The sequence below is a fragment of the Camelus dromedarius genome, chromosome 5, assembly GCF_036321535.1.
Source record: "Camelus dromedarius isolate mCamDro1 chromosome 5, mCamDro1.pat, whole genome shotgun sequence".
Classification (NCBI taxonomy): Eukaryota; Metazoa; Chordata; class Mammalia; order Artiodactyla; family Camelidae; genus Camelus; species Camelus dromedarius.
This window is the reverse complement of record NC_087440.1, coordinates 62274858-62288729: the sequence shown is the minus strand read 5'-3', so window position 1 is coordinate 62288729 and position 13872 is coordinate 62274858. Positions and strand designations below refer to the sequence as shown.

Genomic DNA, 13872 nt, shown 5'->3' with positions numbered 1-13872 from the left:
ATTGGAACAAACATCCATTGGCTGTTCTGCTTTCTTAGACTTGATTGCGAACTTCCGTGGCCCTGGTCAGAATCCTGGAAGCGAGCGGATGTACTTCCTCTGTATCCGGTTGCAGGGGAAGCCTGCATCCCTCGGGAAGGCCAGTTGCATGGGGTCATGGTCTGGCCTCCATGTCTGGCCAGGGGCTGGCCACATCTCTGCTCTTGGGCAGGGAGTCCCTCCTGCCTGGTCTGCTCTCTGACTCTGAAAGTGGGGGCAGCCGCAGCCACAAGCACAGAGAGTCTGAGAACTTACCCCAGAGAAGAGCAGCGTGTCTCAGAGTGCCAGTTGGTACTGCAGCTCCTTGGGGAAGGAAGGTCACATCAGACAGTACTTTCTTCTCCCAAAATATCAGCCAACATCTGCTCACAGAACCCAGCAACTGTGCAAGGGCTGGAGTGAATTCTATTCAAAGAGGTTTCTTCAAAGTGCCCTTGAGCTCTGTGCTTCCAGTTGGCATGGTCAAGTCACCAAGGCTCCAGCAGCAGCACATGGGGACCAGAGCGCGAAGGTGGTACAGGCAGGGATTCAGCTAAAGGGGGAGGCCGGTGGGAGACGGTATCCTCGGGGCCTCGGTTTCCTCAACTGCAAATGAGCCATCTCTAATCCTTCCAACACTGAAGACTTTAGCCTCAGTGAGGGTTATTGCCAAATGACTTTCAACTCCCCTGGCTGAGGGCTGCTATTTCAGGAGAAGGGCAAGACAAATATGGATGGGGTTCCCCTTAATGAGAAAGCAGACATAATCTCTTAGGAGGGTGTGGCTGCTGCAGTAAAGGCTATTTTAGGCTAGCCGCACTAGAGCTGAAATCCCACTTTATCATTTCTTCTATTGCAGTGGTCAGTGTGCATCAGAGTCAGCCAGAGGGCTTGTTAAAACGCAGTTGATCAGACTCCACCCCCCGATCTACCACATGAGACCTGAGGGCATAGCCTGCTAATTTGCATTTCTGTCAAGATCCTAGGTGATGCTGATGCTGCTGGCCTGGAACCCCACATTGAGAACCACTGCTCTAGTGGCTGTCATTGCGACTAGGATAGAACCTACAAGGTGCCACATGAAGGGTTCTCAGCTCTGGCTGCACCTTAGAATCACCTGGGGGGACCTCTAGACATACCATTGCCTAGATCCCACCTCAGGTCAATTAATTAGGATCTCTGGGGATGGGGCCCTGGCTACGTCTGTTTTCCCAGATGATTCAATGTGCAGCCAGGGTTAAGAACCACTTTCCTGCATGATCTGGCCCCTCCCCCCCGACCTTGAATCTCCTCATATCACTTTCGCCCTCCTTCACTGTATTCTAGCTCTTCTGGCCCTCCTTGTGGCCTTTGGACAGTCCAGGCTTGCTTCCACCTCAGGGACTTGGCACCTATTCATCCCTCCTGCCAGCAGCATCCATCCCCCAGATCTTTGTGAGGTTGTCTCCTTCCATCCTTCATGTCTCACTCAGATGTCATCTGCTCAGAAAGCCCTTCCTGATTCCCCCAGCTAATGTGGCCACCACCACACCTCGGGAGACCATCCTCATCTTTTTGGTGTCTGTTCCTCATCGTACCTGTTACCTACATCCATTCATTTATTTATATGCTTACCATCTGTTTCGTCTCCTAGAGTGTAAGCTCTATGAGGGCAGGGATTTTGCTTATCTTGTTCCCATATTGTTCTAGAACCTAGAACAGGGCCTGGTACACCAGAAATAAAAACTGTGTGTTGAATGAATGAAGTTAGAGAAGAAGACATCCTAAGCACACACACTGCACAGGAGTCTAGAAAGAATTGCTCAAAAGGAGAAAAAGAGAGACCTTTTTAGGATACCTCAAGAGGTCATAAGATCTCAGGGAAAGGAAAGAGGCAAGTGGCACTGACACCTGGGGTTGTCTGAATACAATTGCAGAGACCACGGGAAATTGTCAGACTTAAGATTCTGAGCATAAAGTATAAAACTACATTTCAGCAAGTTAGGTATCTTATGGGTAATGCTAGTTCTATGTATGTAAATGGTGACAGTCACAGTGCTGCCTGTGTGTGCTGCTCTTGTCCCCGCCCTCCAGACCATTTTAAAGGCCATGGGAAATTGTAGAAAAGGAGATGGGGTGTTAGGAGCCAGCAGCCCACATGTAAGAAGCAGTCAGATTAGGGCTTCTGAGACCCAGAAAGCAAGTGATGTGTCACAGCCCCCTGAAGAAAAAGGTGACCCAGTCACCAGGGTGGGAGGAACATGCCATTTGGGTGACCGAAGGCTCGAGCAGGAAACAATACAAAGCTTGCAAAAGATTTGAGAAATAGAAACAGGGGGAACCAAAACAAAGTCTTGAACTCTGAACAAAGGGCAGCTGTCGACTTTTGATTTACATGGAGTAAAAGGTGCTAAAGTCAAATCTCAAGAGGCCATGTAAGAATCATTTTCCTCTCCTCCACCACGTAAAACTAAGAAACCAAGCTCTGCTGAAGCAGGAAGAGTAGAGGCCGGTTAAGAGCACAGGCTTTGGGACAGGAGAGCCGTGCACTCTGCCTGCCGCTCACTGCCCACAGGTACTTGACTGCCCTGTGTCAGTGTCCGAGCGCCTGTCTCAGGAGATTACAGGAGGGTAAGAGGAGAATGAGGTGGCGGGCCTTGCACGGTGCCTGGAACATGGTTACAGGCAGTTTTGATGGCCACACCTGCTCTGCTCAAGCTTCCCAGAATGGTTCAGGGTGAGAGATGCCAGGGTGCGGCCCTGGGCTGCCCGCTGCAGGCCTGCTGTGCCTGGTGCGACGGCCAGCTTCCGAGCCCTTCCCCTCTGGCCGCAGACGCTGCAGAATGAGATCCTGGGCCATGCACCGCGGGTGGAGGATGTGCTGCGGAGAGGGCAGCGGCTGGTGGAGGCGGCCGAGATCGACTGCCGGGACATCGAGGAGCGCCTGGGGCACCTGCAGGGCTCGTGGGGCACGCTGCAGGAGGCGGCGGCCAGGCGGCTGCAGCGCCTGCGGGAGGCCAGCGAGGCGCAGCAGTACTACCTGGACGCGGAGGAGGCCGAGGCCTGGATCAGCGAGCAGGAGCTCTATGTCATCTCCAAAGAGACCTCCGAGGTTGGCTCGGGCAGGGGGTACGAGGCTGGGTGCCAAGATCAACTGAGAGGGCAGCCGGTGGGGGGAAGCTGTGAGGCCAGGTGTGTGAGGAGTGAGGGCTTGGGGCAGGTATATGAGGATTCTGTGCAGATGAACTGCTGTGGGAGGGGATGAGAGGTTAGGTGGAGGGGTCTCTAAAAGCTGGGATGATTCTGGAAGTTTTCATGAGGACAGAGGTTGGGCCTGAGTCTGAAAGGATGGATGTCAGATAAGAATGAGGGCGTTGAGAGGAAGGTAGGGTGTGGGCGTTGCTGGGAAACGGGAGTAGCAGGAAGGGACGTGCACATTTCCCCGATGGGTGTTCCACGAGGCTGGCTCTCCCCCGTCTTGGGCACCTCCAGGAGGTGGGCTGTCCCCTGGGCCAGGTGAGCTCACACCCTGACAGTCTGCTGCCTCCTAGGATGAAGAGGGTGCTATCGTGATGCTGAAGCGGCACTTGCGGCAGCAGCGCGCGGTGGAGGAGTACGGGAGGAACATCAAGCAGCTGGCCGGCCGGGCCCAGGGCCTGCTGTCTGCCGGCCACCCTGAGGGGTGCGTGTGCTGCCTGGGGTGACTGGACCAGATCATGAGCACCAGGCCAGGGGCCCCACCAACTAGAATCCCTTCAGTCCAAGTGGGAAAACAGGAGCAGTTTTCCCAAAACCATGGGTTTGAGAAAACTGCTTTCTGGACTGCTGACTGGCCCAATTTCTTTTTCTGTCATGGTTTTGTGTGAGTAACTTCAAACAGGGCTGACCGAGGCCTGATTTGTAAAAAGATCAGGAAGCGGAATAGCAAAACTATCCTCTTGGTGAACGGGGAATTCCAATCTTTTGAGGAGTTAGTCTTCAGTTTCTCTTAGCATAGTCTAATTTTGCTTTTCTTTTTGTGGTCTAGAAGGTACCTCAGGATCTCACACTGTCTGAGCAAAATCATTACATAGGAGCAAAGGTAGAGAACCTGTACTCATCTAAACTGTTCAGTTATGTGGGTTCTGCATAAATGCAAGCCCATTGGACCAGACACTGCAGGCTGCCCCCAGTCCTCAATTGCCTTTAGGGCGTCCACAGCAGTCACCCCAGCATCTCCCAAGGAGCCTGAAGGAATGAGCCTCTGGTACTGCACATCCCTTCCTGAAGAGCTAGGCAGGGCCTGCTGCTGGTGGAGCCTGGCTCGGACAGCCCGCCTTCCTCCTTCGAAGAATAATGGAGAAGTTCTCCATTTTCACTTGTCTCTCTGAGCTTCCCAGAGTGAGAGGCAGGAGCAGAAGGCACCCCCTCCAGGAGAACACATTTTGTCATCCCCTGAAGCATCACAGTCTAAGAGATGGTTCTTTATCTCTTCAACTCTTCCCCACAAAAAGTCACTACCATTTCTCCAAAGCTGCACTTCGCCACCCATCCCTGCCAAGTGGCTGGGGAGGAGGAGGTTGGCTCCTCCAAGCTGGCCTCCCTGGGTTCTCTGTTACTGGCTCTGAGGGCTTTCTTGCTTTGAATTCCAGGGAACAGATCATCAGACTTCAGGGGCGAGTGGACAAGCAGTATGCAGGGCTGAAGGACATGGCAGAGGAGCGCAAGCGGGAGCTGGAGAACCAGTACCACCTCTTCCAGCTGAGGAGGGAGACAGATGACCTGGAGCAGTGGATCGCGGAGAAGGAGCGGGTGGCCTCTTCCCCAGAAATGGGGCAAGACTTTGACCACGTGACTGTGAGTACCCATGGCCACTGCTTGTTTGTCTTCCTCTAATGCAGCAGAGCCGTCATTACACGCGTGCACGCAGACACACACACACACCCCTGCCAGACACAAAGTGCCACAGAGATGTGGGCATCCCCAGTGTGAGCTCAGGCACCCTGGGGAAGGTGTGAGAGCCTGACAAGTGCCGCCTGGGTGAGTCGGCAGCTAGTGTGATGACACCACCACACCCCTGAGCCTCGATAACCAATTACCAGGTTTCTGTCTATCCCCATCCAGCTGCTCCGGGACAAGTTCCGGGACTTTGCTCGGGAGACTGGGGCGATTGGGCAGGAGCGGGTGGACAACGTGAATGCCATCATCGAGCGGCTCATCGATGCAGGCCACGCAGAGGCGGCCACCATCGCCGAGTGGAAGGACGGGCTGAACGAGATGTGGGCAGACCTGCTGGAGCTCATCGACACACGCATGCAGCTGCTGGCCGCCTCCTACGACCTGCACCGCTACTTCTACACTGGCGCCGAGATCCTGGGCCTCATCGAGGAAAAGCACCGCGAGCTGCCCGAGGACGTGGGGCTGGATGCCAGCACCGCCGAGTCCTTCCACCGCGTGCACACGGCCTTTGAGCGGGAGCTCCACCTGCTGGGCGTACAGGTGCCTTCTGTCCCTCCCTGGCTCTCCCTCCACATCTTCCCCCTGACCAGCTTCCTGGGGGCCCCTCCTGGCTTCTAGAGGGGAAACCTCTGAACAGGCACCTCCTTAGAGAGGCAACAGCTCAGGGCAGGAAGGCAAGGAGCAGAGGCTTTCAGACATTCTTTAGCTTCAGAACCAGTTCTTTGAATCTTTCCCAAAATCCAGTGCAAAAATACCTTAAAATGCAATTTCTTTGGTTATCAGAGCATTACAATATAATAAGCAAATACACATGGAGTGCTTTTCTAGCACCAGGTATTGTTCTAAACAATATATGTGGTCACTGAATCCTCAGCCACCCTCTGAGGAAGGGAATAATATGGTTTGCTTTTTCTAGATGAGGAAAGTAAGGCATGGAAGGGTAATTAAGTTGCCCAAGAACTTGCAGTTAGGCAGTGGTGCAGGATTCAGTTCCTGACAGTCTGGCTGTAGATTCCACCAGGCTGTTTAGCCTTTCTATGTGGGAGCTGGAGGGGGCCCCAAGAACTGCCTAGTCTCCCTTTTCCCATCATGGGGTGCCCCCTGAGACACCCCCACAGGCCCCATAGGGTTCTGCAGAGTTTAGTGTGATAGAAAGAGTAAGGGCGAGGGGCTCAGCTGCTAGGGTCTCACCGGGCTTCCAGTGGAGCAGGGAGAGATGGGCAGGGCTGTGTGTCCTGCACTGACCCAGCAGGGTTTAGGAAAAGAACACCAAAGTAGACTGCGCCCCTGGTTCACCGAGGAGGGGACCGCCTAGGGATTTGTCCTCCAGCTGAAGGTGCCTTGGGGGTGCCAGAGCCCCTGAGACAGGTGCAGACCCAGCAAGGTCTCAGGAATGAGGCTTTGCTGCCCTGCAGCTGGCCTCAAACAGGAGGCAGCAGCATGCAGAGTGGTTACGAACAGGGAGTCAGGGGCACGCCTCCAGTCCCAGCTGCACCGTCTCAGAGTGTGAGTGACCTCGGGTCAGTCACTTAGCCTCACTGTGCCTCATTTTCCTCATTTCAGAAACAGGGATGAATATAGTACTTTTTCATGGGGTTGTTGTAAAGATGAAGAGAGTAATAAACATCAAGTGTTCAGAACAGTACCTGGTATATAGTTACCCTTATCATTGTACATCAAAGGGTACAGAGCCCCCCTCACTCCCAAATTCTCATCAGAGCCCAAGGAGTGCTATGGGTCGACAGAGGTGCCAAAGCAAGGAGTCTTCTCTCCGGCCCCCAGTGGATGGGAGCTGAGGATCCTGCTTCCAGCAGCACCCTAGGGAAGAAGGCCAGGAGGAGGCAGACACCTTTGCCTACCCTAGGCCCAAGACGTGTCTGCCTGGGGAGCAACATCCAGTTTTGCCCCTTCACAGGTACAGCAGTTCCAGGATGTGGCCGCCCGCCTACAGATGGCGTACGCTGGGGAGAAGGCAGACACCATCCAGAACAAGGAGCAGGAGGTATCTGCTGCGTGGCAGGCGCTGCTCGATGCCTGTGCCGGGCGCCGCACCCAGCTGGTGGACACAGCGGACAAATTCCGCTTCTTCAGCATGGTCCGAGACCTCCTCTCCTGGATGGAGAGCATCATCCGGCAGATCGAGACCCAGGAGAGGCCCAGGTGAGGGGGGGGACATCCTCAAGGCAGCCCCACTCCTGGCCCACTTTGTCCCAGAGGCTGGCAGACCAAGGCCTGGCACTGGGGGTCCTCCCTGGAGACATAGTCTTGGATGGTGGGTGCATTGGAATCCCCAAGGGGCTCCCGAGGCTGGGTCCAGGCAGAATCTGAATGGTTCAGCTGCTACTAAGAGGACCAACCATTTCAAACTAAAGAAGTGGGGAGGGTATAACTCAAGTGGTAGAGTGCATGAGGTCCTGGTTCAATCCCCAGTACCTCCTCTAAGAACAAATAAACCTAATTACCTCCCCTCCACCAAAAAAATTAAGAAAAAAAAGTAAAGGGAGTCCCGAAAGTGACATCTCTCTTTCAGGTTGATGAGAGGGGCAGTGGCCACAACTGGTAGTGAAAATAAGCAGTTTACACATCCAACACTGGTCAGGCCCGGAAGGGGTCACTCTTCCCCCAGCATGGGCACAAGGGGGCCATTCCCTAAAACTCAGGGAGGAGCTCAAGCTCATTGCCCATGAGAGGTGGAGGCAGGCACGTGGGCAGGGATCAGAGCCCACTTTGTGTCACAGTAGCAATTACTACTGGCCCATCCCTGTCCCTCTGCCTGTCATGGTGATCAGGCTTTGATATTTAACATCTTTATTGAGCTGTAATTTACATACCGTACAATCCAGCCATTTAAATATACCATTCAGTTGTTTTTTGCATAGTCACGGTTGTACAACCATCACTACAATGTAAGTTAGAAGATTTTCATCATTCCAAAAAGAAACTCTGTACCCCTTAGCAGTAATCATCCCCGACTCGCCTCTCTTCCCAGCCCCTGGCAACCAGTAATCTGCTCTCTGCCTCTAAATTTGCCTATTGTAGTCTTTTCACATGAGTGAAATCATAAAATATGTGGTCCTTTGTAACTGGCTTCTTTCACTTAGCACAATCTTTCCAAGATTCATCTACGCTGTAGTATATATCAGTACTTTGCTCCTTTTTGTTGCCAAATTTAACATCCTCAGGCTTCTTTTGCGGTCCCTGCACCACCTGCCCGTGCCCTGGCCGCAGACCAAGGGAGGACACTGTGTTCTTGCTGAGGCCGGGCTACTGGCAGAGGACTGACTTCCTGGCTGGCCAGAGAGAGAGGAGGGAGTCGGGTCAGACTTCCAGGCAGGTGGGGGGCAGGAGGTTCTGACTGGGACTTGGTGTCAGATGGGCCAGAGTCACCCAAACTCTCTCCCCTGCCTCCCTGTCCCTCTGTCCTCCAGGGACGTCTCCTCAGTGGAACTACTCAAGAAGTATCACCAGGGTATCCGGGCAGAGATAGAAACCCGGAGCAAGAACTTCAGTGCCTGCCTGGAGCTTGGAGAGTCCCTGCAGCAGCGGCAGCACCAGGCCTCGGACGAGGTGGGAAGGACAGCGGGGCAGACATAGACCCTCTCCATGTCCTCGCCTTCACTTCTGCTTGTTGGGAACGAACCTGTGGGCCATGGCTTTTCCTAGGAGGCTCATCTTTCACCCATGAGGCCTCAGGGCAATGTGCAGGCCCAGGGATTATAGCCATGCTAAACCTATTCGAGGAGCTGGCCACTTTGTAGGGAGAGCAGGCTCATAACCCACCTAACCCCCACAGGTATGCATGCTTTGGGACTGGCAACACCCGCTTGCTGGGTAAGGCACATTTTAACCTCAGAGAGGTTAAGTAACTTGCCCAAGGCTGCACAGCGGTAAGTCACAGAGCTAAGATTTGAAGCCAGGTCTGTGTGACCAAGCCCAACAGGCTTTTCAGAGCCCCTTCAAGCATCATCTCAAACCGGGGGAAGGGTTACTAAACCCTGAGCCATCTTCTCTTCCTGCAGATCAGTGAGAAACTGCAGCAGGTTGTGTCCAGGAGGAAGGAGATGATGGAGAAATGGGAGGCCCGCTTTGAGCATCTCAATATGTGTGAGTGCAGCCCGGGAGCCAGGAAACCCTGGGTGGGGTGGGGGGGCAAGAAGGAGGGGTGATGTCACATCATGGTGGGCTTTCCCCACTGTTAGAGAAGAGCCCCCCACAGCACTACTCATCAGCAAAGATCGGGACCAAGGGCCTCGGGGCCCTACAGAGAAGACCCAGCAGACACACGGCTGGAAGCCCATCTCTGGCCAGCTAGCACCCCTCCCTGTCCACCCTCCACCTCACCTACCCCCTGCCTCCCACTAGGCTGGTGTCACTGTAGAGCTGGGCCTCCCAAGGGGTCAGGGTAAGGCTCTGGTGCATCTCAGATGTCTGATCTGAGGAGTGTGGGGCACAGAAGGAACTCTGTCCTCCGCAGCTGGAGACAGGAGTGGTGGAGAAATCCCACCACTCAGGTAGGAGCTACAAGCCATGAAGACCTGGATTGTCCCATGGCTGCTTGTGCATGTGATAGCCAAGGGCTGGGAAGAGGGCACTCTAGGCAGAACTATCCCTCAAATGGAGTTGTCTAAACTGCATTCATTTTCAAAGTAGAGTTTGTCCTGATGTGGTTTTAAACTATCACTGTCAGTGGAGATGACGTAGGGGCTCAGTGTGGAGATGGGGTGGCCTCAGGTAGCAGGTCACCACTGAGCAGGGTGTCCATCCACGGTTCTGGGACACCGGTGAGAGCCTCCTGTCTGACCGCCAGCTCTGTGTCTGTCTGTGAGCGGCCCCGGGGTCTGGGCAGGAGCGGACTGCTGGGCGCTGACAGACCCCTGAGCCTTGCGGGTGGGTCTGTGGCTTGTTCTCCGTGGCAGTGCTGGAAGTGTGCCAGTTCTCTCGGGACGCCTCTGCGGCCGAAGCATGGCTGATCGCCCACGAGCCCTACCTGGCCAGCCAGGACTTTGGACACACAGTGGACACTGTAGAAAAGCTTATCAAGAAGCATGAGGATTTTGAGAAATTCACAGCGGCCAGCTGGGAAGAGCGCTTCGCTGCCCTGGAGAAGCCCACCACGGTGAGCTGGGGGCTCGGGCGGCAGGCAGCCTCGCCTTGAGATTACATGAAGTCAAAACCTCTTAGGCAGTTATAAGGCACCTGCAGACAGGGTAAAAGGCTGGGCGATGGAGGAGAGTGGGAAGGAAGTGGAAGTGGGAGAAAGTACTGACTTTTGAACACAAAAGACAAAGGGGGATAATGCCAAAAGGAACAAACACCAGGTGTGTCAGGTACAGGGAGCCTCTTTCGAGAAAGGTTGAGAGCAGGTTCCCCTCTGGCTGCTCTGACCACCCCCACCCCTCCACCATTTCCTCCCCTAGCTTGAGCTCAAAGAACGCCAGGCCCCAGAGAGACCCAAGAAGGAGACTACTGGGTAAGTGCGGGGAGGACTTGGCCCGAGCCCTGTGCCGGGGGTTGAGGGGTGGGGAATGGGTGAGATGGAGGAGGAGGGTGCTTTTCATCAGAAGCAGGCCCCCTGATGTTTTAACAATCCACATGTGACCTCTCACACCTGGGCCACGAGTCAGAGAAATCCAGAATGTCTGGAAGGAGCTGAAAGGGAGAGAAGAGCTTTCATTTCCCCCATGTCCTGGTGGCAGGAAGACCTGGTGTGGGATGAAACGTGCGGAGGGCGGTGGCTTTTGCAGCACCGCCCCCGCCTCCCCGCTCCGGGAACCCGCTGAACATGTGCCCTGGAGGCCATTCTGCACGGAACCGTGTCCATTCCTGAAGCATCTGCCTTAACTTTTCAGATGGAAGCAGACTGAGCAGCCCTTTATGCCAGGCTGCAGACTCGGCTTGTGTTCCCTGGGGAGGAGGTGGGAAGTCAGGCCTGGAGGTAGGCTCCAGCCTCTGAGAGGTGCTTGTTTCTAAAGCAGGGCTGTGTCTTCCGTAGGCCTCAAGAGGAGGAAAGCGAGACAGCAGGGGAGGGTCCCCGAGGTCCCCATCGACCAGCCACCAAGACACCGTCCCTGGTCAGTTTCCCCGTCTCATTTGCCTAGTTCCTGAGACACGGGGCTGCCAAAGCCCGCTACTCCCTAGTAGGCTCAGCAGGGGCAGAAGGCTGGGGCAGGCACATGCCGCCCCCACCCCCAGACTCCTTCCATCAGTCTTCCTTTTTTCACTTAGCTTTTCTTAATTCCTAGAATAATTCCCCTCCTCCCTCCAACCCAGAAGAAACTGACATGCCAGCACACTGACATGACTCTCTTAGTTTGGTTTTATCTGGTCTAATAAATTTTATTGTAAAAATACATCACCATCTACATCAGGGGAACAGTTTATACAGAGAAGGATCCTTTTTATACACTTTCCCTCTAACACCATCCTTAACTCAGTACCCCCTACACACACACAGACAAATGCACCGTTTGGTCTCACCTGCCCCAGCCAAGCATTTAGGGCAATGAAGTGGGGACCTTCACCATCTAGTAGATTCCTCCCTCCTAAGCAGAGCCCCCTCCCCCTTTGCACCTTCCTGGCCTGATGCCTGTGGGTCAGTGAGATGGAGATGGAGCTGGTTCTGAGGTAAGAACAGACTTGAAGGAGCCCTTCAGGAGTGAGGGCGGGCTTCTGGGTCACCAGCCTCCAACTTGCAGAAAAGAAGGGTGTGGGGGGAGGGGAGGGAGGAACCCAGACACTCCCACTGCCAGAGGCCTGGGCACATGGCTTCAGGACCTTGCCTAGATTAGATCCCTTAGCTAAAAGGACCCAGGGGGCCTGTGCAGGGAGCCTGGGAGGCTGTGACCCAGGTTTGGGGGACATGTCCTGGGAGCGGCTAAGAAAGCAGTAATCCAGCATGTGCCTTGCATGGCTTGGCCACTGCCTGTGTACCACCTCTTCACGTGCCCAGGTGAGCTTGCCTGAACCTTTGAGGGTTCTAGGTGGAAATCTTTGGTACACAAACCACCCCAGAAAAATGGACAACACTGAGCAATTCCTGTGCAGAATCCTGTCAGATCTAGATTTCAGCCCTTCCCATACTTCTGAGACACACACACACACACACACAGTCACACACTCGCTCACTCACTCACTCACACCCTGAGCTGCCTCCAGCCGTGCCAGAAACCTTCCTTTCTGAGCTGCACCAGCCCTTCATGTCCAGCAGAGGGCATTCCTGGGCTCCTGCTGGAGGGTCTCTCTCAAGAGTTCCCTCTGAAGTTCCCATCGTCGCATGTGGGGGTCTCTGGGGGACTTCCCCTTGGTCTGGTTTTCTCAGAGACAGCCCCCACTGGAAGGAGAGAACTCTGGGGGCTGGCACAGACTGTGGACACCAGGGCTGGAACTGTCCTTGCCACCTGCGCTTCGGCTGTGCATCCCTATGTGTCTGCGTGCAGTGGTGTCCCAGGTCCATGGGTTCCTTTGTGACCGCCTGAGTGATCCATCCAGTGTTTGTGTCATGTACGTCTGTGCAAATGTAATTACATGTGCATCAGAGCCGCCCGCATCCAACACCCGAATGTCACTGGGTTTGGGGGAATAAAACCTGCTTGGACCTGAGTGTCTCTCTGGAAGGAGGGAGTGAGCCCACATTTGAGACACTTCCCAGAGAGCCAGCCACTGCGTCACATGGGGAAACTGGCCTGTGCCGGGTCCCAGGAAGAAAACAGATGGCGAATCAAATGAACACCAGGCCCGAGGCCTCATGGAAACTGACTTCCTGCTGCTCCTTTCCAAGCCCTCTGTTGAGTTGTCGTGAGGATCCACGAAACTCCGAGGGAGGGCGGGATACCTAATTGGTCTTTGATACGAGAAGAAAGGAGAATGGGACCCACGCAGGTTGGGAAACCTTTACAAAAAACACAGGCCTCTCTGAGGAAGGCCAGCCGTCTGCTGAGCCTTCTCCCTGGGCTAGGCCTGGGTCTGGTGGCTCTCCTGCTGTCCCGTGTGTGTGGTCTGGTGTTGGTGCTCTATAGAATAGATCTGTGCACTGTGGCTTCACGTGGAATCCATCACTAGTGCATGCCAGCTTCCTGCTTGGGGGAGCAGACAGAAGTGGACCAGATGCCTGAGCCCCTGTCTGGACCGCTGCACAGCACGGGGCTGCCACCCTGCCAGCCTTGCCTGGTCCTCCCCTTCCCGGGTCTGTGTGCACACTCAGGGACTGGAGTCCCAGTCCACGCATCTGGCTTTTCCTCAAGCACACCTTTGTATAATCCATTGCCTCCATCACCTCTTAATCTTTCTCTTACCTTTCCACATTAGAGCATGTTCTGGTTAAAAAAACCCAAAACATATATATATATATCTCCATTATACAGGTAAGTGGGTAAAAGTGCATGAGGCCAAGCAGAAGAAACAGGGATCACAAATGGCAAAACTCCTGGAGTGGAAGTCAGGACATTGGGTTCTTGTCCTTAATTCTGAAAAGTTCCTGCATGACTTTAGACAAACCACCTAATCCTCCTGGGTCTCTTTGCCCTTATAGCGCTCTCTCTGCCAGATTACAAAAAGTCCAGAACGTTCTGCATGTGAACAATGTACCTACATAAAGGAGGGAGGCTGGGAGAGGGGGGTCTCCCCACTTCCATCCCGTCCTCAGCTGTAAGGAACCTGGTTCCGGAGTCCAGTGCCAGCTGGTGTGAGGCTGGAGATGCGAAAGAGGTGGTAAAGGGCCGAGGTGTTTCCTTTGTGTCTGTCTGGGGAAGAGAGGACGGCAGAGTTAGACCTCTGCTCCTGCCACGGCCAGTGCCCTGAAGATGGCCCCAGGGTATGGGAGGGGGCCTGGCAGCAGGCTGGGCCCTTCCCCTCCCCTCACCCGTCAGCCTCCACCCTGCGTCTCCCCATCATCCTGGGTGTGGCTCTGGGGAGGGCTTGGAGGTCCTGCACAGCATCCTC

The 13872-nt window shown here is 54.5% G+C and overlaps 1 protein-coding gene across 2 annotated transcripts in view; it reads left to right on the top strand.

The window, feature by feature from the left end:
- Positions 1-13872, top strand: part of SPTB (spectrin beta, erythrocytic) — a 114433-nt gene that overhangs the window by 87927 nt on the left and 12634 nt on the right. For both annotated transcript variants that reach the window (XM_031453874.2, XM_064486027.1), the window contains exons 23-32: positions 2831-3109; positions 3549-3679; positions 4629-4833; positions 5101-5475; positions 6851-7095; positions 8364-8502; positions 8955-9039; positions 9852-10051; positions 10353-10405; positions 10928-11006. In XM_031453874.2, the coding sequence (XP_031309734.1) occupies positions 2831-3109; positions 3549-3679; positions 4629-4833; positions 5101-5475; positions 6851-7095; positions 8364-8502; positions 8955-9039; positions 9852-10051; positions 10353-10405; positions 10928-11006 (1791 nt within the window). The remainder of the gene's footprint in view (positions 1-2830; positions 3110-3548; positions 3680-4628; positions 4834-5100; positions 5476-6850; positions 7096-8363; positions 8503-8954; positions 9040-9851; positions 10052-10352; positions 10406-10927; positions 11007-13872) is intronic.